The following is a 25682-nucleotide window of genomic DNA, read 5'->3' as shown; positions in this document are numbered from 1 at the left end:
CGGTGGTTCTTGTCATGTTCTTCCCCATATCAGGATGGCAGGGAGTGCTGGGGAGGCTCCTATCTGCCCCCATGTCAATCCTGGGCCCTCAGACTCCCATCTCCTCTCCTTCCAAGGTGGATGTCTGTGACACAAGGATATGTGTGCAGTCAGGGAGCAGAACCGGTCCAACAATGGCCAGGCAAAGCTCTAGTGCTTTCTACTGGCTACTAGGCAAGCACTGCCTTTATTGAACTCGAGGCAGGAGATCTACATGGAGCTGGTCAACAGGCCCTCTACTCCATCTCATTCCATGAGGGGCAGCAGCCTCATGCTACCAACAGGGGCAGGCACTGGCTCAGGTGGGAGTGGACACAGAGAAGACTCCACACTAGGGGCCTGAAACAGCCAAAGAGGGCCCTGAAGATTATGATCAATGAGAAGATGCAACAACAACAACAACAAAAGAAAGCGATAATGTTTGGTTACTTAAGGAAAGACCTGTTAGCACTGTTTGCAGAGAAAGCGATCAGGCAACACACAGTAAGTCATGAGCAGGTGGAGAATTAGAAGACAAGCAAGTAAACCAAGAAGTAAAGCAAGAACCCGAGAGTAGTTCATTGCTTATCTTTAGGCGGGTGATCTCTTAAACACCAATGTGAAGTCGGACCAGCTTTATTGGTCCATTTGGAGGAGTCAGTATCTGGTTTGTACTGCCTACTGCCAACTGATGTTTGGATGATCTTGGCTATGGTGTTCTACCATGTGGTTTCCATTCCTGGAGGTGTTTCTGCATACAAGGTGCTGTGAATCCAAAGACTGTACTAGGACCAGCATAACTTGGGTATGATGGATTCACAGCTTGACTCCTTTCAATTTGACTGAAGAACAGGTCACCATTAGCACCTCATAAGGCCTGATCCAACAAGGACAAAGCTGATCTTCCAGATGTTCATTCTTCTAGGACTTTAATAAAACCCAGTCTCCAGGACAGAGGTGGTGCAGAGGAACATCTGTGGGCAATATTAACCTGCTAGAAGTGAACTCATGTATAGCAGTGAGAGAGACTTCCAGTGATGGAACACACCTGACAGCATCTAATTCTTTAGTTCAGCTTCCCTCCAGGTCCCCCAGTCTATCCTTTGAGCATAGGAAGTGTCTCCTATGTAACAGTTAAGAGGGGCTCAATTAGAGTTTGCTTCTAGGGGCCACTCTCATCTGAAGCAGAGCGATGGGTAAGACCTCATCCCTGAGGTAAATTAGTCTCCTGACAAATTTTAGCTACAGTCTTTTTAAGAGCATGATTCATCTTTTCTGTCTTGCCAGTAGATTGTGGTTGCCAAGAAGCGTTTAATTTCCAATGAATGTCTATGCACCAGAGACTTCTTGAGTTATTTTTGTTATAAAGGCTCTTCTACTGTCTCTTTGAATAGATATGGGTAGCCCAAATTGGGGAACTATTTCTTTTAATAGAGCAGTTACAATCTCAGAAGCCTTTTCCAACTGATGGGGAAATACTTCCATCCATCCAAGTGAAAGCATCCATAAATACCAACAAAATCCCTGAAATTCTGGGTGGCTCTCAACAAAGTACATTCAATTTATCTGTCTTTTCTGAGTCCAGAGCCTCTGGGTTGTACCCCTTTTATCATTAGTGCAGGTCCTGATTGGGTGTCTAATATGGCTTGGTCCTTGCCTAACCTTCCAAAAGTAAGTCAATATCCTCCTTTTGGTTCTGATAGAGGAAGTACACAGTGGGGAGTGTATACAGCAGTGGGCTGATCCAAGATGACCTTTTCTGCTTCTTGTAGTAAATCACAGGTGGCTGCTACCACCCTCAGGCATATGGGCCATCCCTCAGCCCTTACGTCCAGCTGCTTTGACAAACAGGCATTGGATCTTCTCACATTACCTAGATTTGGGGTTAATGTCTCAAAGTTAATCCCCTGCCTTTAATGGACAAACAGGTCAAAAGGCATTCTAATGTTTGGAAGACCTAGAGCAGGAACAATGAATGAGTCTGTCATTTTTATTTAATAACTTGGAAGGGCTTATGGTGTTCATGAGTCCAATTGAGAGGCTCATTGTCTCTTCCTTTAAAAGCTTTCTGAAGGGGCCTAGCTATCAGTTCAAAATTGGGCATGCAGATATGAAAAACCCTGTCATACCTAGGAATCCATGCAATCGTTTCCTGGTAGTAGGTACTGCTACCTTCACCAGTGCCTCTTTTGGATCAAGGTATAAACTCCTCTACCTTTGTGACAATTCAAATTTTAAGTATTTAACAGAAGTCTGGGGAAATCTGGGCCTTTTTCTTGCAGACTTTAGTAGCCCTATTCAGCTAGAAAATTTAAGTTCCAAATTGTGTTCTGGCCTGAGGCTTCTTCATCCTTGCTGGCAACTAGGATGTGACCCTTCTTTTAATTAGATATCCTTATATCTCTGGTTAAGATTTCATCAGAAGTGGTGGGAGAATTCTTAAAACTTTGAGAGAGAACAGTCCAACAATGTTGTTTGATCCTAGTCTCAGGAACTTCCCATGTAAAAGCAAAATGTCCTGAGAGTTGGAGCTTAGAGATGTGCAAAAAATAAAAATAAAAAATGCATCCTTAAGGTCCACAAGAGTAAACCAGCTTAAGTCTCTAGACAGAATAGTAACTAAAGCATAAGGGTTAGGCTCCAGTAGGTGGATATCTTCTACAATCTAATTAATGGCTGTTAAGTCCTGCATACCTCAATAGTCTTGTGTGCCTGCTTTTGTACTAACAAAATTAGGGTGTGATATGGGAACCAGCATGGGCAGATGAGGTCCCATTCAAGAAAGGCAGTTAAGAAAGGAGAGGCTTGGTGGGGTGGCTCACACTTATAATTTTAGCAGTTTAGGAGGCTGAGGCAGGAGGATCACTTGAGGCCAGGAGTTGCAGACCAGTCACTGTGTTTCTTCAATGGCTGAGGAAACATAGTGAGACCCCATATTGAAAGAAAAGAAAGATAAAGAAAGAAAGAGAGAGAGAGAAAGAAAGAAAGAAAGAAAGAAAGAAAGAAAGAAAGAAAGAAAGAAAGAAAGGAAGGAAGGAAGGAAGGAAGAAAGGGAGAGAAAGAGAGAGAGAAAGAAAGAAAGAGAGAAAGAGAGAGAGAAAGAGAAGAAGAGAGGAAGAGAGAAAGAGAGGAAGGGAGGAAGAGAGAGAGAGAAAGAGAGGAAGGAAGGGAGGAAGGAAGGAAGGAACGAAGGAAGGAAGGAAGGAAGGAAGGAAGGAAGGAAGGAAAAGTGGAATATCTAACTTATAAGTGGAATAATAACTTTCCTTCAGTGGATACCGTCTCAAGTTTGTAACTCTCAATGCAGGAAGAACTTTAACATGCATAGGTGTTGTTCTCTTTGCCCATCACACCCTCCAATCCACCTGCATATCCAGTCTTACAAGATGTCTTCAGGGACCTCCACTGGGGATTCCTTGACTTGCAGCAGCACCACCTGGAGGCTGATGCTTGTTCTGGTGGCACTTTAATGTACCTCCCTCTGGGTGCAAAAGATACTAGCATTCAGCTTGGTTAGTAGGTCTCATCCTAGCAGTGAGACAGGGCACTCAAGCATATATTTAAAAACCATGTTTTAGGTGTGATTTGCCCACTTGGTGATCTAAAGATTAGAGAAATGACTTTTTCAAGGTTTCTCCAGGGATTCTAGCTATTAGCATTGTTTTCAGATAACTTGTAAAGTCTAATACTATGAACCGAATAGGTAGCCCCAGTATCAATCAGAAAATCCAGAAGATGATTTCCTATCATCATGGTCACTCAGGGTTGCATGTGGAAAATCTTAATGGGATCAGTAGAGTCAGAAGTAGTGCCCAGGTTTCATCATTCCTCATCACTACTGGTGATCTCAGGCATTTGGTGCATTGACTGATGCCTATCTTCTTCAAGAGTCTTATTTTGGTTGGGGCATTCTGTCTTCCAATGGCCCTCTTGTTTACAGTAGGCATATTGGTGGGGTCCCATTATGAGGTGTCTTATGTGGTTTGGATTCTGGGATGGGGGGCCACCTATGTTTAATTGCAGTCTTCCGACTTGTGGACCGTGGGTCATTTCCTCGGTCAGTGCCACTGCCAGCAAGGCAGCTTACTGTTTCACTTTCTGGACTTGATTCTGCTACTGAAAATCTTTAAAACAATGTCAACCATTTGAGACATCAACATCCCCAGGGTCTCCTCTGTTTTCTGTAGTTTCTTCTGAATATCCAGAGCTCTTTGGCTAATATAGTTTATATTTACCATTTTTAAGTTCTCAGGGGCCTCTGAATCTATATCAGTGTATTGCCTGCACATTTTAAAAAGCCCTACCAGAAATTCTGAAGGGTCTTCTTTAGGTTTTGGTTGTATCTCCTGCATTTTATTTAGACTCCTTTGTTTCGGAACTCCCTTATGAAGCACTGCTAAAAAGCAATTTTGGGAGCATTCAAGTCTAGCTCTGTCTCCTGCATTTATATTTCAATGAGGGTCAGGTGTGCGGATGGCCACAGATATCAACAGTTGCTATTTTATGTTTTGTTCTTACTGTTTAATTATAGTCATCCTAGTGGGTGTGAAGTGGTATCTCATTGTTGGTTTCCTTTTCATCTCCCTAACATCTAATGTTGATCACCTTTTATGCACTTGCTTACCATTCGTATATCTTCTTTGGAGAAATGTCTGTTCAAGTCTATTGCCCATTTTTGGTTCAATTGTTTGGGTTTCTGTACTTGAGCTGGAAGACTTCTTTATATTTTCTGGGTACAAGGTTCTTGTCAAATTTATCACTTGCCAATATTTCCTGCCATTCTGTGAGTGGTCTCTTCACTCTCTTGACAGTGTGCTTTGATGTACAAACGTTTTTAATTTTGATGCTGTCCTATTTATCTGTTTTTTTCTTTTACTGCTAGTGCTTTGTGGGACACATTAAGAAACTAATGCAAAATCCAAGGTCATAAATATTTACCCCTATATTTTTTTCTAAGACTTTTAGTTTTAGCTCTTACATTTAGTTGTTTCATCATTTGGGGTTTTTATAGCTTGTTTGGTTAAAATCCAACTTCACTCATTCATTCATTCATTTATTAATAATCGTATACATTTGCATGCATAAGGAGATACATCTTCCAATTAGGGGATAATTATATTTGTTTCTTATAGGGAATTTACATTATTTTCCAAATTTTACCAAATAATAACAGCAAGTAAATATTTCTTTTAAAATTCTCTAAAATAATAAAACTTGTTCTGAATGCTAGCTTATAGAAGTATTGAAATGATGCAATGAGAGAACTAAGGAGTTAAAATTATTAGTGTTATATTTGCAATGAGTTCATTATTTTCTGTTTTTTTTTAAGAATAGTGTCACAATTAATTCATATACTAATAGAATATAAAGTGGGTTTCTGGGTGTTTGCCTAAATATGTAGCAGATGGTATTTTAATTACAATTTGAGTTGCTAATTGTTGTCAAATAAAATTTTAATTAAAAAATTGGGGGGGAGAGCAATGTCATTGTCCTAAGCAGTCCTGCATTGCCCTCTGGTGGTCTTTCACTTACTAGGTCTTCTCATTGTTGATTTCAAGGACCTTCTGCCTTTCTTGATATTTTTACGTTTCACTTTAATTTTTTTCACTCTGATAGTATTTTAAATTTGGAGTTTAAGAATGTCAATAAAAAATTAAATTATCCTTTCTGTATTTCAAGAATCTTAATATACTTTTATATATAATTATTTTAGCCTACCAGAATTCCTCATTATGACTTTGTAACATTTTATGAAATATAAATTGTTTGTTTAATATTTCATATTGATAAGGACACTGTGCTCAGTTTCCTAGGTATGTTAGTCTGTAAATTTCCTTACAGTTTTTTGAAGTATAATTGATATTACAATGAACATCATCCAATTAAAGATTACAATTTCACAAGTCTGGGCACATGTATATATCCATAAAATCATCACTGCCATTAAGGTAATATACATGTATCCATTGCCCTGAAAAGATTTTTCTCATTTATTTGTAAAAATACATTGTTAGTCTGATGTACAAATAACTTCTGTTTGGTCCTTCACATCCACCTTTTGCTTGGGGAGGAGGTGGTCTGTACAGTGAAGAAATTGCTTGACCTTGCTTCGCTGTACAGTTAGGAACCCATAATAAAAGGCAGATCTAAAGATAGGTCATTAGCCAGGAGAGAGCATTGCCAGGACTGCCTTGGAGGAGATGACTATATGCTGAAAGCTTATGGGACTTTGCAGTTCCATGCTGGCAAAAGCCTGGGCAGCAGGAGCGGGAGTGGGTCCAAGGTGGTGGACCAAGGAGCAAAATAAAGGTCTTGATTGGACTGAATTCATTGACATGAGAGATCCCACTATGGATTTGGGTTTAAAGTATTGGACAGACCACCTGCTAATGGTGTTGGTACTCTGGGCCCTATGAGGACTTCCAGATAATGAGGTCAGAATCCTCGGATGTCCTTGCCATACTGCTGAGGGAGGGAGGAAGGAATCAGAATGGATAAAGACAGGCACGGTGGGATGGAACTATGATGTTCAGTCTGCTCAGCCATCCCTAATCTTGCCTGCTGGGAGAAAGCAGAGCTCACTCACTTCATCAAAGTATTTAAAAAGTGCATTGGCAAAGGAGGCACCAGCATCCTCGAAGAGCTCTGTGCTTGGCCATCCTCTATTGCTGCCAATGATGGTAGGGGACAGTGAAGAGTGGCTGGGTCAGGTGGCTCGGGCATCAGAGACAAGGTGCATGCAGTCACATAGTATGCCATGCAGGCAGGATGGGAATTAGAGAATGACCCACAGGGATATGTGGTGAGGGGTAATTGATCGAGGGGTCCTGAGAAATGAAATTGATGGGCAGCCTACCAAGAAAAAAGAAATCTAGATATGATTGTTGCTACAGTGAGGACCCATTGTCTCTAATGTAGTTATGAGACATAAGCCAGTAATGACTCTGAGCTCCTAGACTGAAGGAGAGATTGGAGCCCTTCAAGGCTGCAATGTAGTCTCTGGTATGTATCATATATCTTTTCCCTCAGCTTCCCCAAATGTCCCCAAAGTCAAAGGTAATTACTGCTGTGACCACACTCTGGAAGAAGGAAAATATCTACATGAGGTTTCTAGAGAATTTTGTCTACATGTTCAGAGTAGATTTTGAGTCCCCAACATCAGAAATGCTGTGTGGCCCATCAGTTGAAGAAGGGGCTTTGGAGTTCTGGGGAGAGAAGCTGCCTTGGCCCAAGGTTAAGATTGTTCAGTGAGACCATGGCGTCCTCCTGTGGTTACTCCCCATTCCAGAACGGATGTATTTATCAACTAGTGGGATAGGAATTTTTTAGCCACTGGCGGAATCCCCACACTGGTTTCCTGAACCCAGGAATTTTCGTTACTAGGGAAGAAAGGCCCAAGTAGAGTTTCCTGGAATTACCCTGTCCTTGAGAGTAAACCAAAGGCAACACGTCATCCATGGAGGAGATAGGAGAGGTGAGCAGTGTCATCAAACCCTCAAGACAGGCAGGTTAGGAATTCGCACTGTTGCTCATTTTCCTTGCTTCTTTGGCTACATTAGAAGCCAGATGAGTCATGGAGATGAACAGTAGATTTCCACAAATGTAATCAGATGGAGAAGACAACGGGAGTGTGACTGTTTGTAGGAGATCTCAACACAAATAATCCATCAGTTACACAGCTGCTGCGGGAGGGCCCTGAGCATGGCACAAGACCCCTTCCATGATGCCAGCTGCTAAGCATGAAGAATTGACACAGGAAAACCTGCCAGCACCACAGGCGCCACGCTAAGCAGGAGGTCACAGTAAATAGCCCGCCCTGGAGGAATTTGAATCCAGCCCAACTACTGACTAGATGGTCTCAATTCCCTACACTACTGGCCTGGCAGAAGGTGTGCACCCACTTCTGAACATAAATCCTAGTTACCCCAGTCTCTACTGCTCTTCTATATAATTTTATGTCAATAAATGTTGACGTTTAAATAAAATGGACAAATCCCTTAAAAGGAAAAAATAAAAACAACTCATTATATCAATGACTAGCGAATTTTTCATACTCAAAGAAAGCATCAAAGAATGTCAATATTCTCTCCCTCTCCCATCTTAGCAGTATAATTTATTTTTATGATTGCAAGTGGTTCATTTTTAGATAAATTTTAACATTTTTCTTCAAGCATCCAATTTCCCACTACTATCTTTGATTTCAGCATACTTCCAGTTCTCATAGAGAGGTGAAGGTGCTGCTTTCTGGGTTAAGGCCCAAGCAACATTGCTATTTGAGCAGGTGACCCATATATGCTACCATTTCCTCCAAGAGAGATAAATATTGTGTCAGGCTTAGCTCCTTGTTTAGATAAATTATTTTCCTCTTCTTCCTGGACGTCTTGCATTGGCTGTGGCCAGATGACTGAGTTCTAGCCAATGAGATGTGAGTGGAAGTGATATGTTCGCTTCCAGGTTGTGACTTTGAAATGTGGCCTGTTCATGCCCTCTTCCCCTGCCTGTTGGCCGAAATGGAAGAAACTTTTGTCTCTGAATTGCATTGAGGAAGAAAGCTGCCTGTCAACAAGAAATCTATACTTGGATTATCATGTGAATCAACAGTAAATATGTATTACATTAGGACACTGAAATTTGTGGACCTCCTGGTTTTAGTAACTAGCATTCAAGTAACTAATACAGATGTTGGGCTGGGTAATATAGAATATCACTAATATCAATAATTTATAAAATAAATTATTTCCCAAGAGTAAATCTTAACTAGATGTGGCTGAGATAAGTTGTTTTCTCTCACTCACCACTGTCTTCTTCCACAGTAATAAAATGTTTTATTTTATCTGGGAGGATAATGGCTCAGAACAAACACGGCATGACCTTTCCCAGCCTTCATTGTGTGTCACGCGTATGATCGTGTGATAAAATTCTAGCTAAGTGGCTAATTCTAGGATATGAGCAGAAGCATCATGTGGTAGCTACTGGGATTCTTCCTTAAAAGATAGATGGTTCAGTTGGGTGCCATGGCTCATGCCTATAATCCCAGCACTTTGGGAGCTGAGATGGGCAGATCACGAGGTCAAGAGATGGAGACCATCCTGGGTAATGTGGTGAAACCCTGTGTCTACTAAGAATACAAAAAAATTACTTGGCACATGCCTGTAGTCCCAGCTACTCGGGAGGCTGTGGCAAGAGAATCGCTTGAACCTGGGAGGCGGAGGTTGCAGTGAGCCGAGATCACACCACCGCACTCCAGCCTGGGCAAGAGAGGGAGACTCCGTCTCAAAAAAAAAAAAAAGAAAAAGAAAAAAAAAGATAGATGCTTCATATAATGTGTTCTTTTCTTCTTGGTTATTTTCTACATTATGCTCTTTGAAATGCAGATGTGATGCCTGGAGCACTGGTTGCCACACTGAATCATGAGAATGAGTGTCCTAGTGATGATAGACCGGTAGGGTAGAAAGAACGTGGGTTACAAGGATTTCATGGATTACTTACATTGAGACTTACATATGAGAGAGAAACAAACTCTTCTGTGTGTAAATAATTCTTATTTTAAAGCCTCTGATATGTGTAGCCACACTGAATTTTATTTCAAACACTTGGTCTTGAAGGATAAGTAAATGTTTATCAGGCACAAAAACTTTGATAAGACATAAAAGAAGAACAATCTATAGTTGATTAACCATATTGGTTAAAAAAAAATCAAAGAAAGAAAAAAAAAGAAAGAACTAAGTTGTGAATTTGCTTATCTCCCTAAGAAGGACAAGCTAAAGAACACACAAATTATTCTTAGAGATTCCAGATTATAACACTAAAGGTCTACAGCTATAGATAGGAAGGTGCAAAGGTGTCCATTGGTCAAGTCCATTGTTAGTTTGTTGGGGCTTCCAGAACAAAATACCACAAACTGGATGGCTTGAAAACCAGAAATTTATTGTCTCCCAGTCTGGAGGACAGAAGGCTGAGATCAAGCTGTCTGCAGTGTTGGTTCCTTCTGGGGGCTGTGAGGGAGACACCGCTCCATGCCTCTTTCCCAGCATCTGGGGGTTTCCTGGGAATCTCTGGCATTCCATGGCTTGTAGCTGCATCATTTGAATCTCTGCCTTCCCGTCCACATGGAGTTCTCCCTTTTTGTGTCTCAGTGTCCAAATTTCTCCTTTTGTAAAGACACAAGTTACATTAGATTAAGAGCCCACCCTGCTCTTTCTATCCCATTAGGATCACGTCCTAACCTAACTCATTACATCTGCATCTGCATCAACCCTGTCTCCAAATAAGGTCACATTCTGAAGTACTGGGGGTTAGGACTTCAACATATGAATGGTGGGGATGCAATTCAACCCACAGCCAGTGCTAACATTAGAGCGTACCGCTATAAAAACAATTCCTACTTAGATTTCTCCACATGGCTAAATGTAAAGTGAAACAGTGAGGGCATTAGTAGTTTTGGAGGTTGAAGTTATTTGTGGAATAATATCACACTCCTCTCTGGGGTGAATGCCAGGAGAACGTACAGGGAATAAAAATCAATACCTGTCCTCAAGACAGCTTCAGAGCCGGAGGGCCATCCCAGATGCTTCTTAAAGAGAAGAGGCCAGGAATTATCATCAACACAGAGACATAGCCAAAGTGTCAGAGGGCATGGAGGAGGGAACTATGAACTCCAAGTGAAGACGCTGAGAGCAGCAAACAGAGTGAAAACCAAAACTTCAGCACACATGAGCTTTCCTCAAAGCATGACAGTGGAACCGAATGCACGGAGTCCGAACATGACTGGAAAATCCAGACCTAGACGGTCACAATGGCTTAGGGAGGAAATGCCATTTAAATCAGGTATTCATGGAAATAATCTGACAGGCGGTGATGGAGTGGGGAGGTAGAGATTTCAGGGAGAAGGAATAACAGGAGCAAATCCAAGGAGGATTGAAGGACGGGGCAAGGCTGTTGTGCTGATTGCCTCCTGGGGCCTCTGCAGATGGAAAGAGTGACTGAGGAGCTCTCGGGGAGCCAGGGGACAGTGGCAGGGCAGGAAAGCAGCCCTTTGTCTGATACTTATGCCAGCTTCAGAAAGCCGCTCTCGAGTAAGGTTGATTCGGCATATTGCATCCCTAGTTTCAAAGCTGACTTAAGGATGGGTGGGACACCATTCAGGAGTAAGGATCTTCAAAGCCTTTCTTTCCTTTATGGGACTTGTTGGTCGGCTCTGCTGGGCACTGCCAGCTTCTCCTCAATGTCCCATGAGCTGAGTCTTTAAGGCCAGGCAATTCCAGGCTCTGGTTCCTCAAAGTCTGAATGTACCTGGATTACTAAGGTCCTTAAAAAATAGAGATATAGGGCCGGGCATGGTGGCTCATGCCTGTAATCCCAGAACTTTGGGAGGCCGAGGCGGGCAGATCACCTGAGGTCAGGAGTTTGAGACCAACCTGCCCAATATGGCAAAACCCCGTCTCTACTAAAATACAAAAAATTAGCCAGGGGGGGTGGCGGTGCCTGTAATCCCAGCTACTCGGGAGGCTGAGGCAGAAGAATCGCTTGAATCCGGGAGGCGGAGGTTGCAGTGAGCCAAGATCGTGCCACTGCACTCCAGCCTGGGCTACAAGAGCAAAACTCTGTTTCCAAAAAAAAAAAAAAAAAAAACAGATACAGAGGATACAGAGGTCCGAAGTGAAGCCTGACAGATGGTAAAACAATCTCCAGGTGGCCTGGGTGCTCAGCCAGGTCTAGGACTTTAATTCCCCATGGCATTTGGAGTTAGCTAGCTTGTTTGAGAAGGCAAAGGTACGTGAACACCTGTTGAAAATTTGGTTACAAAGTTGGCCAAATAAGAAATTGTTGATATGAATTATGGAATCCTATAGTCATAAAGATTTTTAAAATGACTACTGGGAAACTTAACATTTATAGTGAAATTCTCTCTACTGCTCATTTTAGTTCCCTTCTTTTCTCGAAGTTAAATTATAACTCAATGTAACCCACAAAAGGAAAGGCTGTTTTTTTCCTATGCAAGTCTAAGATTTTGTGGAAGGGCAGAGTAGAAAAAAAAGATATGGAAATCAACATTTAATTTATGCCTACTACCATGCTAGAAACTAAAGGTATATAAGTTATTTATTAAAAATATGAATTACAACTTCAGCGACTAAGTTTAGAATCTAAGTAAAACGTGACAACACTTAGAGTAATTAAAAATGTATCACTGAAAGAAACAGAACCGTCAAAATAACCTTTAGATGAACATGGTTAGAGGATCACATTACTTTCAAGACTTACTAGAAAACTACAGAATCAAGACAGCGTGGTACTGACATAAGAACAGACACAGAGATCAAAGCAACAGAACAGAATCCTGCAGTAGATCCACACTTATCCATGAACCATTTCCTGACAAAGACAAAGACAATCCAATGGTGGGAGGGGAAATCACACTTCAGCTTTAGTGTCTGACTTCTTCTGCAGAACAAGATATTTTTCAGATTCATCAATTCTGTTGCTTTCTCCATGGTTTGTCTTTCATTGCTGAGGAGTATTCTATTGGACAAATATACTGCATGTTCGTGTTGATGGATGTGTGTGCTGTTACCAGTTTGGAGCCGCTGTGAATAAAATGGTGATGAACATTCCGGTAAAGGTCTCTTTGCAGACATGTGTTTTATTTCTCTTGGGTAAATACTGAGAGCTGGAATTGCTGAACTATAGGTCAGGAACGTGTTTACTTTTATAAGAAACTGCCAAAGTGATTATACCATTTTATCCTCTCACTAGCAACATGAGCGGTCTTGCTTTGCATCCCCACTGACACTTGGTAGTGTTCGTATTTTTAATTTTAGCCCTGTTCAGTATTGCGTGTTGGCACTTTGTTGTGGTTTCCATTTGTTTCCCTCGTGATTAATTATGTTGAGTACTGTGTCCCTGTGGAATGGCCACCTGTATACTTCCCTTTGTGGAAGGTCTATTTGAATCATGTGTCCAGTTTTCTTTATTGTAAACAAAGATATTCTCCAAATTCTCCTCCTCAAAACTTTATAATGTAACTTTCATATTTGGGCCTATGGTTCATATCAAATTAATTTTTGAGTATGATTAGTGGTAGGGAGGTTTTTTGTTCTAATACAGATGATGAAACTAAATCCTGAAATTGTTTTACAACCGTTCCTTTTTTTTTGAGGTAGGGTCTTGCTCTGTTGTCCCAGCTGGATTGCGGTGGTGCAATCATGGTTCACGGTTCATTGCAGCCTCAAACTACTGGGCTCAAATGATCACCCCACCTCCCAAGTAGGTGGGTCTACAGGTGCCTGCCGCCATGCCTGGCTAATTTTTGTATTTTTTGTAGAACAGAGTTTCACCATGTTACCTAGGCTGGTCTCCAATTAATGGGCTCAAGCGATCCTCCTGCCTTGGCGTCTTAAAGTGCCGGGATTACGGGTATGAGCCTGTAACAGCACCCAGCCTGTTCTATAATCTTTGTAGCCACTTCTGGAAGAAATTATAGAACCCTTCTGTCACTCAAGAAATTTCCCCTGGGCCTCTTCACTTCCTCACCTGTATCAGTCAAGCTCCTCTTGGGACACAGAACTAGCAACATACATATACAGCAAGGAGTTGTGAGGGTTCCTGGGCAAGTCTGAAATCCACAGGGCAGGCGTCAGGAGGTCAGGCTGGAACTCTGGGGTAGGAGCTGACAATCCAGAGATGAGATTTCTTCTTCCTCAGGGAAACTTCAATTCTTTTTAAAGCCTTTCAACTGATTGGAATGGCCCAACCAGATTATAGAGGATAATCTTATTTATTTCAAGTTAACTGTAGATGTCAATCACATCTACAGAATACCTTCATAGCAACACAGCGTTTGAATGATCAGCTGAGACTACAGCCTAATGAAGTTGACATAAAAACCATCACTCTCTTAATCCCCAGAACATCTAATGACTTTTGCCTGTTATTGGACTTCAAATAAATAGAATCATAGAATGTGTTTTCTTTTGTGTCTGGTTTTGTTCTGGAAAGTGCTATTACTTGACAAATTTCAAACGGCTGCAGAGGAAGGATTTACTTGAGGCGATATGACTTGAAATCTTGAAGCTTAAACCAATACTCTAATGCTCTTGACCGGAAAAAGAGATTAGAGCTCAATAAAAGAGAAAATGTGCCCATTTGTAAGATTTGGAAACGTAGGTAGAAATAGGATTACAGAATGAGTTCAAAATATAAATAATACATTTGATAAAAATGTGTAGCCAAAATTATAAAAATTATGATACATAAATATATGACACATTTTACATTCAGTTGCATAACTTCTGAGCATATGACTCACTATTTTAATAAAAATTTTACATAAATTAAAAATAGCATCTATAGTCCTGCCTAGCTTAGGTAATTATCAGTTAGAGAATACTACAAGAAAATGTGGGGGAAGAATGGCATAATGTCTTGGTTTTGCTTTAAAATATTCTGGGAAAAATAAAACAAACAATACATTTGAGGAGAGAGATGAAACAAGATTGGTAAAATGTTGTTGATGCCTGAAGGAAAATGGTGGGTTCATCAGGTTCATTTCATTATATTACTCTCCCTACCTTAAACATAATTTAAAAATTTATTAATTTTTATATAAACATAGTAAAGGTTAAAAAGTTGCACTTGCCTTTCTTGAATAAGAAAATACAACCCAGGCAATTCCACGCGCCCCGTCGGGGGACCGGATGGGGACGGGAGAAGGAAAAGGGCGCTTGGCTCCGGGACCAGGGGTCCGGAGGGTGCCGGGCTGGGAAGGGAACAGGGAACCGGCTGGGGGCGGCCCGGCGCGGGACAGACGGACCGACACACCGCCCCCTGGCGGCCCTGCGACTCGCCCACCTGCGGGACCTCGTCGCCGTCCTCACAGCCCTGCGGCCACCGCCGACCCGGGCCGGTCCCCGGGACGTCGCGGGTGTTAAAGGGTGAGTCCACGCAGATGTCACTGTCGCCGCGGGCAAGGACCGCCAGGCTGCGGCCCTGCTCCGAATCCGGGCTGCGCTGGACACGCTCCTCCACCGCGGGGCGGCCGCTCCGCCACCCGCACGGCGCCCGGCAGCTGCTCCGGCCGGGGATTCGCGGGGGCGCAGCCGCCTGGGCCGCGGGAGGCTGATGTCAGCGCTCCGCTGTGACCGCGCCTGTTTTCGAGATAAGTTTAAATCAGTCCATTTTCTCCTCTGTGACCCTTTTCAATACGTCAAATCTCTCTAATAATCATATAATTATTGTTTGGTAATGACAGGACACTTGAGATTTGCTTCCTCTCTTTTGGTTTTTGTTTTGTTTTTTTTTTTTAGAATTCCACTTTTCACCCTTTTAGTTATGTGTATGAATAAACATTTATTCATTTATTTCCATAATGTGTACATAAATATACATAATTATTTTAATTTGATTGGTGGTTGCCCTACAGATTCAGCGTTTATCTTTGACTTAATACTGTCGCTTAAACAAAAGACCCACTTATAGTGTAGCTTGGAGAAGCGATCCGGAATCTTCACTCATTGAATCCGTTTATCATACTACTGCCCTTTTCACAATTATTTCCATGTTTTACTTCTACACGTTTTCACTTGACTAGCTATTATTATAATTGTTATTTTTTAAAAGTAGATGTTAATTCAGAGTGTATATGTATAGGTAGTATATATAAAATTTTGTGCTCCTCTTCATTCCTTCCTACATTTCTGCACCCTCAACTATTAATTTTTTAAAAATCTTCCACTTTGAAAAATTCCCTTTAATATTTTTCATATTGCAGATCTAGTGATGAATTCTCTAGGATTGTGGAACATAGATTTCCATAAACTGCTGGTTAAAAAACCTTGCCAAAAATTACCAAAAACTAAAAATAAAATAAGACTAAAGGGGAACATTTTAAGCAACCTAGGAAACTACTGGATAAGAATTTTGATAATGGGAATTTGACCACTTATCACATCACCCTTGTGCGAGCAATAATATTTTATCTGTATGTATAGATGTCAAACATATTGGTCACAGCTTCTCTTATGATAACTAAATTAGCTTTTTCTAAGGCTTGATACCTTTAATTCTAACATAAATATTGATTTAGTTAGCTATGTTGTTTGTAAGGTAATTGTAACGTACTGCATGACTTGCAGTGAATACACAATAAATATTTGCTGAATAGATGACCATGAAAAGGGGTTTTTACAAATAACAATCACTAAATTGTGGATCTAAAGATAAATATAAGCATATGTCATCACTTGTCAGTTTTCCAAAGGCTATTTGAAAAGCAAGCCTCCCTAATGAGCAGAGCAGCCAGCAGTCACCCACACGCTGAGTAATGGTGAAATACACAGCAGCAAACCAGATACTCTGATGCACTTCAGACGTGCAGCTTTTTACCATTTTACATTATCACAAAAGTCACACTCTTCCGATCTTGATGAAAAATTATATTAATATTATGAATGTAGATGCCATTATAAATTGCAGATCACGCCTATGCAGACGAACAGGAATACCCTCATCTTAGCAAAGTCATCTATGGAGAACACATTTTATATTTAGAAAACTGGAATTATCAAAGTTCCTCTTCATTTACATCCCAAGTATGCTAAAAGGCAAGTGAATCATGTCAAAATACCTTTTATCTCACTAAACTAGGTAAATTTTCAAAATTCAGCCTAAGGACACATGTGATCTTCTGCCTTCTTCTTTGTTTTTTTTTTTTTTTCTTTTGAGATGGAGTTTTGCTCTTGTTGCCCAGGTTGGAGTGCAATGGCGGGATCCTGGCTCACCGCAACCTCCGCCGCCCAGGTTCAAACGATTCTCCTGCCTCAGCCTCCTGAGTAGCTGGGACTACAGGCATGCACCGCCATGCCCAGCTAATTTTCATATTTTTAATACAGACGGGGTTTCACCATGCTTGTCAGGCAGGCCTTGAACTCCCAACCTCAGGTGATCCACCCATGTCGGTCTCCCAAAGTGCTGGGATTACGGGTGTGAGCCACCGTGCCTGGCCGAGATCTACCTTCTTTACGGTAAACAAATATGCAATGTGACTTCTGAGTATGGAAAGTCATTAACACAGACACATACTCACTTATTATTGGGTCACAGAACAGTTTATAACCTCGTAGTTTTACTTTTATTATGACTTTTTTCATTTGGTGCAAAAATAAGTAAGGAGTCAGATTTTTTTTTCCTAAAACCATTAATATAAAGTTAAACTTTAAAAGTTGTTATCAGGCCGGGTGTGGTAACTCACACCTGTAATCCCAGCACTTTGGGAGGCCGAGGCAGGTGGATCACCTGAGGTCAGCAGTTTGAGATCAGCCTGGCCAACATGCTGAAACTCTGTCTCTACTAAAAATGCAAAAATTAGCCGGGCGTGGTGGTGCACACTTGCAGTCTCAGCTACTCAGGAGACTGAGGCAGGAGAATCACTTGAACCCAGGAGGAGGAGGTTGCAGTGAGCTGAGATCCTCCCACTGCATTCCAGCCTGTTCGACAGAGTGAGATTCCGTCAAAAAACAAAAAAAAAAATTTTGCTGTCACTTGTTTGGGGAACTTATTGTCTATTAATTATAGTAGCAAAATGACTCAGAGTCAAGCATGAAATACCCATATTTCATTGCATCTGAGTCATCCTCAACTGTAAAAACATTACTTTATGTACTACTAAAAAAGAAACATTTATTCAATTGTACTATTACCCAATGCTTCTTTAAAAAAAAAAAAAAAACTATATTATAACAGTTTTAGGTTTACAAAACCTAATGCTTTTTAGTCATCAAAATCATTACACATTTAGTGTATACACAGAGCTTATGGAGTCTTTACACATGGATTTTAAAATATATGTTCCTTTTATGCATGTGTAAAAGAGAAAATATAAGCGAAATAAAATGCTTAGGTATTTTCAAATCTTTTTGGTATTCAGTGTCCATCTTTTCACAGTCAGTGGTGTTCATTTGGGTTTTCTAAATACTGGATGCTCTGCAGAACCTTGGGGATGCAGCAGCTCTTAAAACCATGCCACAGTTTAGTTGCTGGAATTTTCTTCTTGAATTATACTAAGTCTGCAAGTTTTACTGCTGGGCCTGTCTTGATTTTATCAGGTGTCAAAGATGCTTTCAGACAACCAGAACATTGACTTCTTTAATTGTGTCCATACTTTGTTGACTCAGACATCAAGTGGTTGCCATAATCCAGGCAGGTGTCCAGTAATAACAACCAAAGTCACATATCCACAGGCAATGGTAACTGCACCACAAGTCCATGGAGACACCAGTATTTTTCAGACATTGTCAATTCCAGACGTGTAAAACTGTGAAAAACACAAGTCACAGAATTAATTCAATAGCGTTATTATTTTCTCATCACAAATAGCTCTTCCCCATCCCTTACCCAAATGGGCTGAGAAGATACGTAAATAAAACAAAGCCATATATATCACACACACACACATAACAAAGCTACATATATATAGCTTTGATCTCAGGGAGAGAAGTAGTTTAAATCAAAGTTTTTTATACATTTGGAAATCATAGAATTTTTATACACTAAAGGAAAATGCGTTGTTCCGAACTCTACCCTATACCACTCCTCCTGTTTAATATCTAGTTAGGGTCAAAGCCAGCACCAGGCACTCAGGGGCAGACAGGACAGGGAAGGCAAGACCTCCAAGTTAAGTTATAATCCAATTAATTTGATTTACCGGATGCCTACTATTTAAAGGCACTGGCCTAGAATCTGGAGATGCTAGGTGTAATAAGATCCTGTTTATTTTCTCCAGGTAGGTGAAGGGATTGGTGACCATGAGCATTGGGGAAGACACACCCTCTCTGGGCCTTAGCTGCCTCACCTGCAAAATGCAAGGATGTGACCCATCGAATTCTACGGTTCCTACTGAACTAAAAAGTATTTGTAAAAGCAAACAAACAAGTAACAGAACGTTGCCGTTCTAGCCATCCCTAGAAAGCAGATATAGCTTTACTTTAAGTTCCATTTTTTAATAACATTATAAACAAAATAAGGAAAAGAAATATTCACATTGTTAAGATATTCTTTGTTATTTGTATTAGGACATTGAAAATATATTTGTTTATGCCAAGTTCTCTTATTCCGTGGAGGACAACAAATAAATCACACAATTGTGTAGCAACTTATCTGAAACAGGGAATCATTTTCCAGGCAAGATGGCGTGAGGTCCCTTTTCTTCCCAACATATTTGTAGACATTTGAATCTCCAATCCCTAATGGGGATGTTGGAAGAGATGGGGTTGGGGGTTACTTTGGTTAGCGTGGGCTCCCGGGCTCAGCATGCTGGGATTGTCTTCTAACTGGAGTGTGGATGATACAGCAATCAAAGTCGAGTGTAGAACCAGCGGCAGGTGATGGCAGGTCGGCCAGAAAAGCGAGATTCATTAGGCTACCCAAGGGTGTCAGAGGTGTCCTCAGAGACATAGAGTGAAGAACCACCCACCAGGACACAAGGGAGGCCACAGTGAGCAAGAGAAGTCAAAGCAGGGGGTGATTCTGGGAAATACCTGGGGCCAGGTAGGTCCAAGCTGGGGGCTGCTGTGGAAGGACGATCAGGTTTAAAGAGCTTGTCAGGTTATCAAGTAGCTTGTTTACGGTGACCTCATATCCGAGCTCTTCTAGACGAGTCCCAGTGTCAAATGCACTTCTCCAACCTGTCAGATCTTGTGTCTCAAGTTCATTCCCTGGGTATTCTAAGGCACCTCTGCTTGGCCAGGTACTGGGCTAAGAACCTCCAGTATGGTTGGAACCAAGATGTAGAATCACTCCTCTCAAATTACTATCTTGAGAGGCTGACCAATGATTATGATAGAATACTGAGGGATGAACTGTCGAAGCTGGAGCATCTGGTGATTAAAATAGTAACTTTAACTCTTTCTTAAAATTATTATAACTACTTTAGTTATAAATCGATGTTTGTAGAATATAAAGGATTTTAGCAAACTCTTAGAGGGAAAATGGAAACTCACTGTGTTGGAAGTATAATGGATTTTTGCTATGCTAACATGAGATTTCCCCTCTGGACAGACTTCCACTGAGACCTCCTGCCAATTTCCTTTATTTGGTCTTCATTTATTTCATATTCTACTCCCTTATGAGGAAGACCCCTTGTTACCAAAAGATTCATATCACAAAGAAGGGGGTGCTGTGATTGGAAAGCATCTCTAGTACATTACATCCAATTGTCAAAATATATTTTGTAGAGACAGAGGTTTTTAGAATGGATGGATGGAGAAGGGAGCGGCAGATCTGGACTCAGATCCTGGGGTTAGACACAACTGTCCCTGGCTGCCTGTGTTTCAAGATACATTTCCAGTCAGAGGATTATCTTATATTTGTTCCTTATGGGGAATTTTCACTAGCTTCCAAATGATAATAGAGATATAAAAAAATAAATGTTTATTGAAGACATTCTCAGATGCAGTGGCTCACACCTGTATGTGATCCTAGTGCTTTGGGAGGCTAAGGCTGGAGAATCACTTGAGGCCAGGAGTTCAAGACCAGCCTGAGCAACATAGCAAGACTCTCTCTCCAAAAAATTTTAAAAGCTAGCTAGAGGCCGGGCACGGTGGCTCACGCCTGTAATCCCAGCACTTTGGGAGGCCGAGGCAGGTGGATCGTCTGAGGTCGGGAGTTCAAGACCAGTCTGACCAACATGGAGAAACCCCGTCTCTACTAAAAATACAAAATTAGCCAGGCATGGTGGCGCATGCCTGTAATCCCAGCTACTCGGAAGGCTGAGGCAGGATAATCTCTTGAACCCAGGAGGCAGATGTTGCGTTGAGCCGAGATCGCGCCATTGCACTCCAGCCTGGGCAAAAAGAGCGAAACTCTGTCTCAAAAAAAAAAAAAAAAAGCTAGCTAGGTGTAGTGGTGCGCACCTGCAGTCCTAGTTACTAGGGAGGCAAAGGGCCGTGCGGGGATGGGGATTGCTCGAGGCCAGGAGTTTGAGGTTACAGTAGGCTACGATCATGCCATACACTCCAGCCTGAGTGACAGAGCGAGACCCTGTGTCAAAAAACAAAAAAGAAAAAGAAATTCCCTAAGGTCATGAACACATTCTGAAGAAGGCCGGCTAGAACAACTACTGAAACAGGCAGTATCCTCGTCAAAAGCAGTCACACACTGCCCTCTGGTGGCCATATGAGAAAATGGCATGAGTGCTGCAGGGCTCCGTAACTTTGTCTCCAAAAGATCACATTAAAAGTGAGGTGTCGTCTAAGAATTCTGATTAGATCCAAAACAAATTGTGTAAGAGTCAATGCTTTGGGGGTGCCTCCTAGTGGAAGTCTTTGTTTTGTCATTGCACGTTATGAAAAAATAGGTCTCTCCCCAGTACACCATTTCAGGGAGTATTTTTATTGAGCAGCTGAATGAGGCTTTGGATTCTAGAGCAGAAAATGGAGACAAGTTTGCAGTCTCACCACCTTAGCAGGATGAGGGGTGGGGCAGTGTTGAGAGTAACTGGTTTACATCACAGCTATGTATGTCTGCTTTAAAGATAATAGAAAACTAAATCAAAGTATATTGATGGAATCCTTCTGATTTATTTTATTTATTTATTTATTTATTTATTTATTTATTTATTTATTTATTTTGAGACGAAGCCTCACTCTGCTGCCCAGGCTAGAGTGCAGCGGCACGATCTCGGCTCACTGTAACTTCTGCCGCCTGGGTTCAAGCTATTCTCCTGCTTCAGCCTCCCGAGTAGCCAGGATTATAGGCGTGAGCCACCGTGCCAGGCTGATATTATAAAAATAAAACATCTCAGAGAAATGAAAACTATCACTCAAAACAGTTGTATATTTTCATCTAATTTAGATACAGAGATTTTTTTCATAAACAGTGGGAGATCCTGTATTCACAGTTACTTTTTCACTTAATATGAACACTTATTCGTGCCATTTAATGTTTTTGAAAATCTGATTTTAATTGCTGTCTAGCGTACCTTACTATAACTTGTACATAAATTGCATGCTTCTGGGCCAGGCACGGTGGCTCACGCCTGTAATCTCAGCACTTTGGGAGGCCAAGGCGGATGGATCACCTGAGGTAGGGAGTTCGAGACCAGCCTGAGCAACATGAAGAAACCCTGTCTCTACTAAAAATGCAAAATTAGCTGGGCGTGGTGGCACATGCCTGTAATCCCAGCTACTCGGGAGGCTGAGGCAGAAGAATCACTTGAACCCGGGAGGTGGAGGTTGCAGTGAGCCGAGATCGCGCCATTGCACTCCAGCCTGGGCAACAAGAGCAAAACTCCGTCTCAAAAAAGAAAAAAAAAAAAATTTCATGCTTCTGTAGCTCCCCGTGCTGTCTCCCTCTACCAGCCAAATCTGATTTCTCTGCAAAAGTGGAGCTCAGTTGCTGTCATCTTCAGGCAGTTTCCTATGCTGGAATAATTCACCAGCCTTCTAGCACTTTCACTTTATCCTTCTTAGGATAGCAGGCACTTCATACCATGTCCGATCTCCTTCTGTAGACTGTGAGCTTCTCTCAGGCTATGGTGCAGCCCTCTGTTCAGCTCCTAGCTCAGGACCTAGCATACAGTAGACACTCAACAAAGATTTGAGAATCACAGTTGGTCAGGCATGGGGGCTCATGTTTGTAATCCCAGAACTCTGGGAGGTCAGATTGGCGGAAGGATTGCTTGAGCCCAGGAGCTGGGGCCCAGCCTGGGCAACACGGTGAAATCCTATCTCTACAAAAAGTTAAGAAAGTATCTGGGTGTGGTGGCACATGCCTGTGGTCCCAGCTACTCAGGAGGCTAAGGTGGGAAGATAACTTAATCCCGGGAAGTCCAAGCTGCAGTTAGCCATGATTACATCTCTACACTTCAGCCTGGTTAATAGAGCAAGACCTTGTCTTAAAACAAAATAAAACAAGAAACACAATTAATCTAAATGAGTTACTCACTGTTGCAGAGAACTCTAGTTGTCCAGCAAAATCCATTCTCCCCTCCTCTGCACAAACAGCTGTACCACATTTCCCAGACTCCCTTGTGTTGTGTAGTCATGTGACCACTTCTTGTCAATGGAAGGGGAGTGGGACTCATGGGAGCCACTGCCGGTCTAGGCCCATAAAATCCCCCCAAGGGTATTTCTTCATGCTGCTTCTTTTTCTATGGGGTTGAAGTCCCAGGGATGGTGAAGGCACTAGGTGAAAGAATTCAGGGTTCCTGAGTGACCACAGGGAGAACTGCCTCCCCAAACTGAGTGCACAACCAATATAGCCAGGGGGCAGTGAAATACAGTGTTACACCCTCGGAATATGAAGGGTTATTTGGCTATTACCATCATCTCACTGATAAAGCTGCTTAAAAATTTCATTGTGGGATTAACTTACATAGTTATTATATCTGTGTCACATTTAAAATGACAAAAATCCATTTGGCCTTGCAAGAGCTGCCTTCCATTTGACCCTGCTGTTCTGACCCCGCCACTTTACCTCAGAGAACTTCGATCTCTCAAAATATTTTTATTCTGTGCTCAATAACCTTTGAAATCAGAATTATTATCAACACAGGCCGGGTGTGTGGCTCATGCCTGTAATCCCAGCACTTGGGGAGGCTGAGGTGGGCGGATCACCTGAGGCCATGAGTTCAAGACCAGCCTGACCAACATGGTGAAACCCTGTCTCTGCTAAAAATACAAAATTAGCCTGGCCTAGTGGCACATGCCTGTAATCCCAGCTACTCGGGAGGCTAGGGCAGGAGAATCGCTTGAATCCGGGAGGTGGAGGTTTCAGTGAGCCAAGATCGTGCCATTGCACTCTAGCCTGAGCAACAAGAGCGAAACTCCGTCTCAAAAAAAAAAAAAAAAAAATTATTATCAACAATTTAAAATTTTGTTGAGAGCAAACTTCGGTAAGATATTTTAACTCAGTGATTTTTTAACCTATAGAAAGTAAACCAATGTCGTTTATTCACTTTTATTTTTAATTTACTAAAATTTGATTTTTTATAGTTTAGGAAACTGAAATTGTTATCAGGATCAATTAAGTTTTATGTAAGCGATTTGCCCACATAATTTACTGACTATATATTCTCTCTTTTTAAGTTTTTTTAGGAATCATTCGTTCTACTTTTTCATGTGCCCGGGGTCAAATAATACATGTCAAAATGCTTTTTAATTTATAAAACTTGTACCTAATATATATAGGTACAATATATAATATTGTACAATATTTTTTCTCATCCGTTCTTTGTCAGTGATACATTTTACCATGTGAAGTTTTCACCACCATTATTAGTTTTGTTTTGGGTGGACTATTTTTGCCGTAACACTCACAATAGAGGTCAAGGTGTCCCGGGGGCCAACACGGTGAGGTCAAAGCATTCCACTTCGTTCACTTACAGAGATTCAATCGTGACCCGGTTTAGGAACGTGCTACTTGCCCAAAAGTCTCCACAATCCTCCCCCTCTGCCCACCCATTTAGGATATAAAAGAGGATTTTCTCAGACCTTCTTCCAATGCGCAGACAGATGAAAGATGACACAGAGGTTCTTATCATTCTGCTGAGGAATTGAAAGCAGGTTTCCCATTCCAATGTCCCCGTTTGGAACCCCGGCTTTTGGCCGCTCTCTGAGAATGAACAATCACCAAGAAAAGAAAGGCTGCGGTAGGTGAAGGGATGCCCAGTGCACCCAAGGAGAAGTCCGTCCCTCCTGCCTCCTTCAGCTTGGAGTTTAGGGTAGGGAGAGGGCCCTGCTCGTTACATGCGGTTTTCATTCCTGTCTTTTTCTTCAAAACAGAGACTCAGTTTTATTAGGAAAACAATTTGCCAGACAAACTAGACATCTATTATTCCTAACTTCTCCTGCAGCTAAGAGGGACCGGACAAAGTTCAAGCTGATTAGCTGTGAGCAGAAGGACTGAGAGGGTCTTTGGGGAGGGTGCTTAGGTGGAACTGACACAGCTGTGCGGCCCCTTTGTCCTTCTTTCCTCCTCCTTTTCCTCTGAAAAGCAGTCTCCGTGGGCCCTGAGACAGGCTTCAGGATGGAAACCAGCTACGAAGATGGTGGGGGAGAAAGATGTCATGCCGGCTGAGTGCCTTGGGGGGCCACCCAGGGGCAGCACGGAGACCACCTCCAGAGCTCCTTCATGGGAGAAAGGAAAAGCTCTTTCCCTCTCTTCTCTGTGGCGGTGTTATTCTGGGTTTTCTGCTATGTGTAGGCAAAACTAATCCTAACCAAGACACCAGCTTTTCGTTGAATCAGTGTGTGAACTTGAACCAGACAATTTTTTCCCTGGGACTTATTCGTTCTACACAAGAGGCAGGGGTGCGGTGCTCTGCATAATTCTGAAGATCCAGAGTTTTTTCCTGGCCCACGTCCATGTTCACTTCTAATTGTTACAGTGCCTACATTACCATTTAGGGTACTATCCACTCCCTGCAATTCCGTATGGTTAAGTGAGGCTGACACCACTTTCTGGCTGCAGGGGACAGGACAGGTGGGAACAGATATTGGAGGAACCACCGGTGTCTTGAGCGTGTGCTGTGCAGGGGGTCTCCTCTGCACTGTCTGCACCCCACGTGGGCCCCATGTGTGAGCATTGACATAGGCTCAGCTGCTCGGGAAAGGGTCCACCTGTGTCTTCCCCAGGAAGACAGTCCCGACCTTGAATCACCATCTTGCCTG

At 42.0% G+C, this 25682-nt stretch overlaps 1 protein-coding gene across 1 annotated transcript; it reads right to left on the bottom strand.

Annotated features, from left to right (window-relative positions):
• Positions 1-285: 285 nt before the first annotated feature.
• Positions 286-25378, bottom strand: LOC114677633 (uncharacterized). Its single transcript, XM_077997667.1, has 5 exons — positions 25310-25378; positions 14869-15120; positions 10546-10591; positions 9993-10168; positions 286-378 (listed from the first exon to the last, which is right to left on the bottom strand). The coding sequence occupies exons 1-5, from the start codon at positions 25376-25378 to the stop codon at positions 286-288; spliced, it is 636 nt and encodes a 211-aa protein (XP_077853793.1).
• Positions 25379-25682: the final 304 nt, after the last annotated feature.

The sequence above is a fragment of the Macaca mulatta genome, chromosome 1 (assembly GCF_049350105.2).
Source record: "Macaca mulatta isolate MMU2019108-1 chromosome 1, T2T-MMU8v2.0, whole genome shotgun sequence".
Lineage (NCBI taxonomy): Eukaryota > Metazoa > Chordata > Mammalia > Primates > Cercopithecidae > Macaca > Macaca mulatta.
This window is presented reverse-complemented; position numbering and strand designations above follow the sequence as displayed.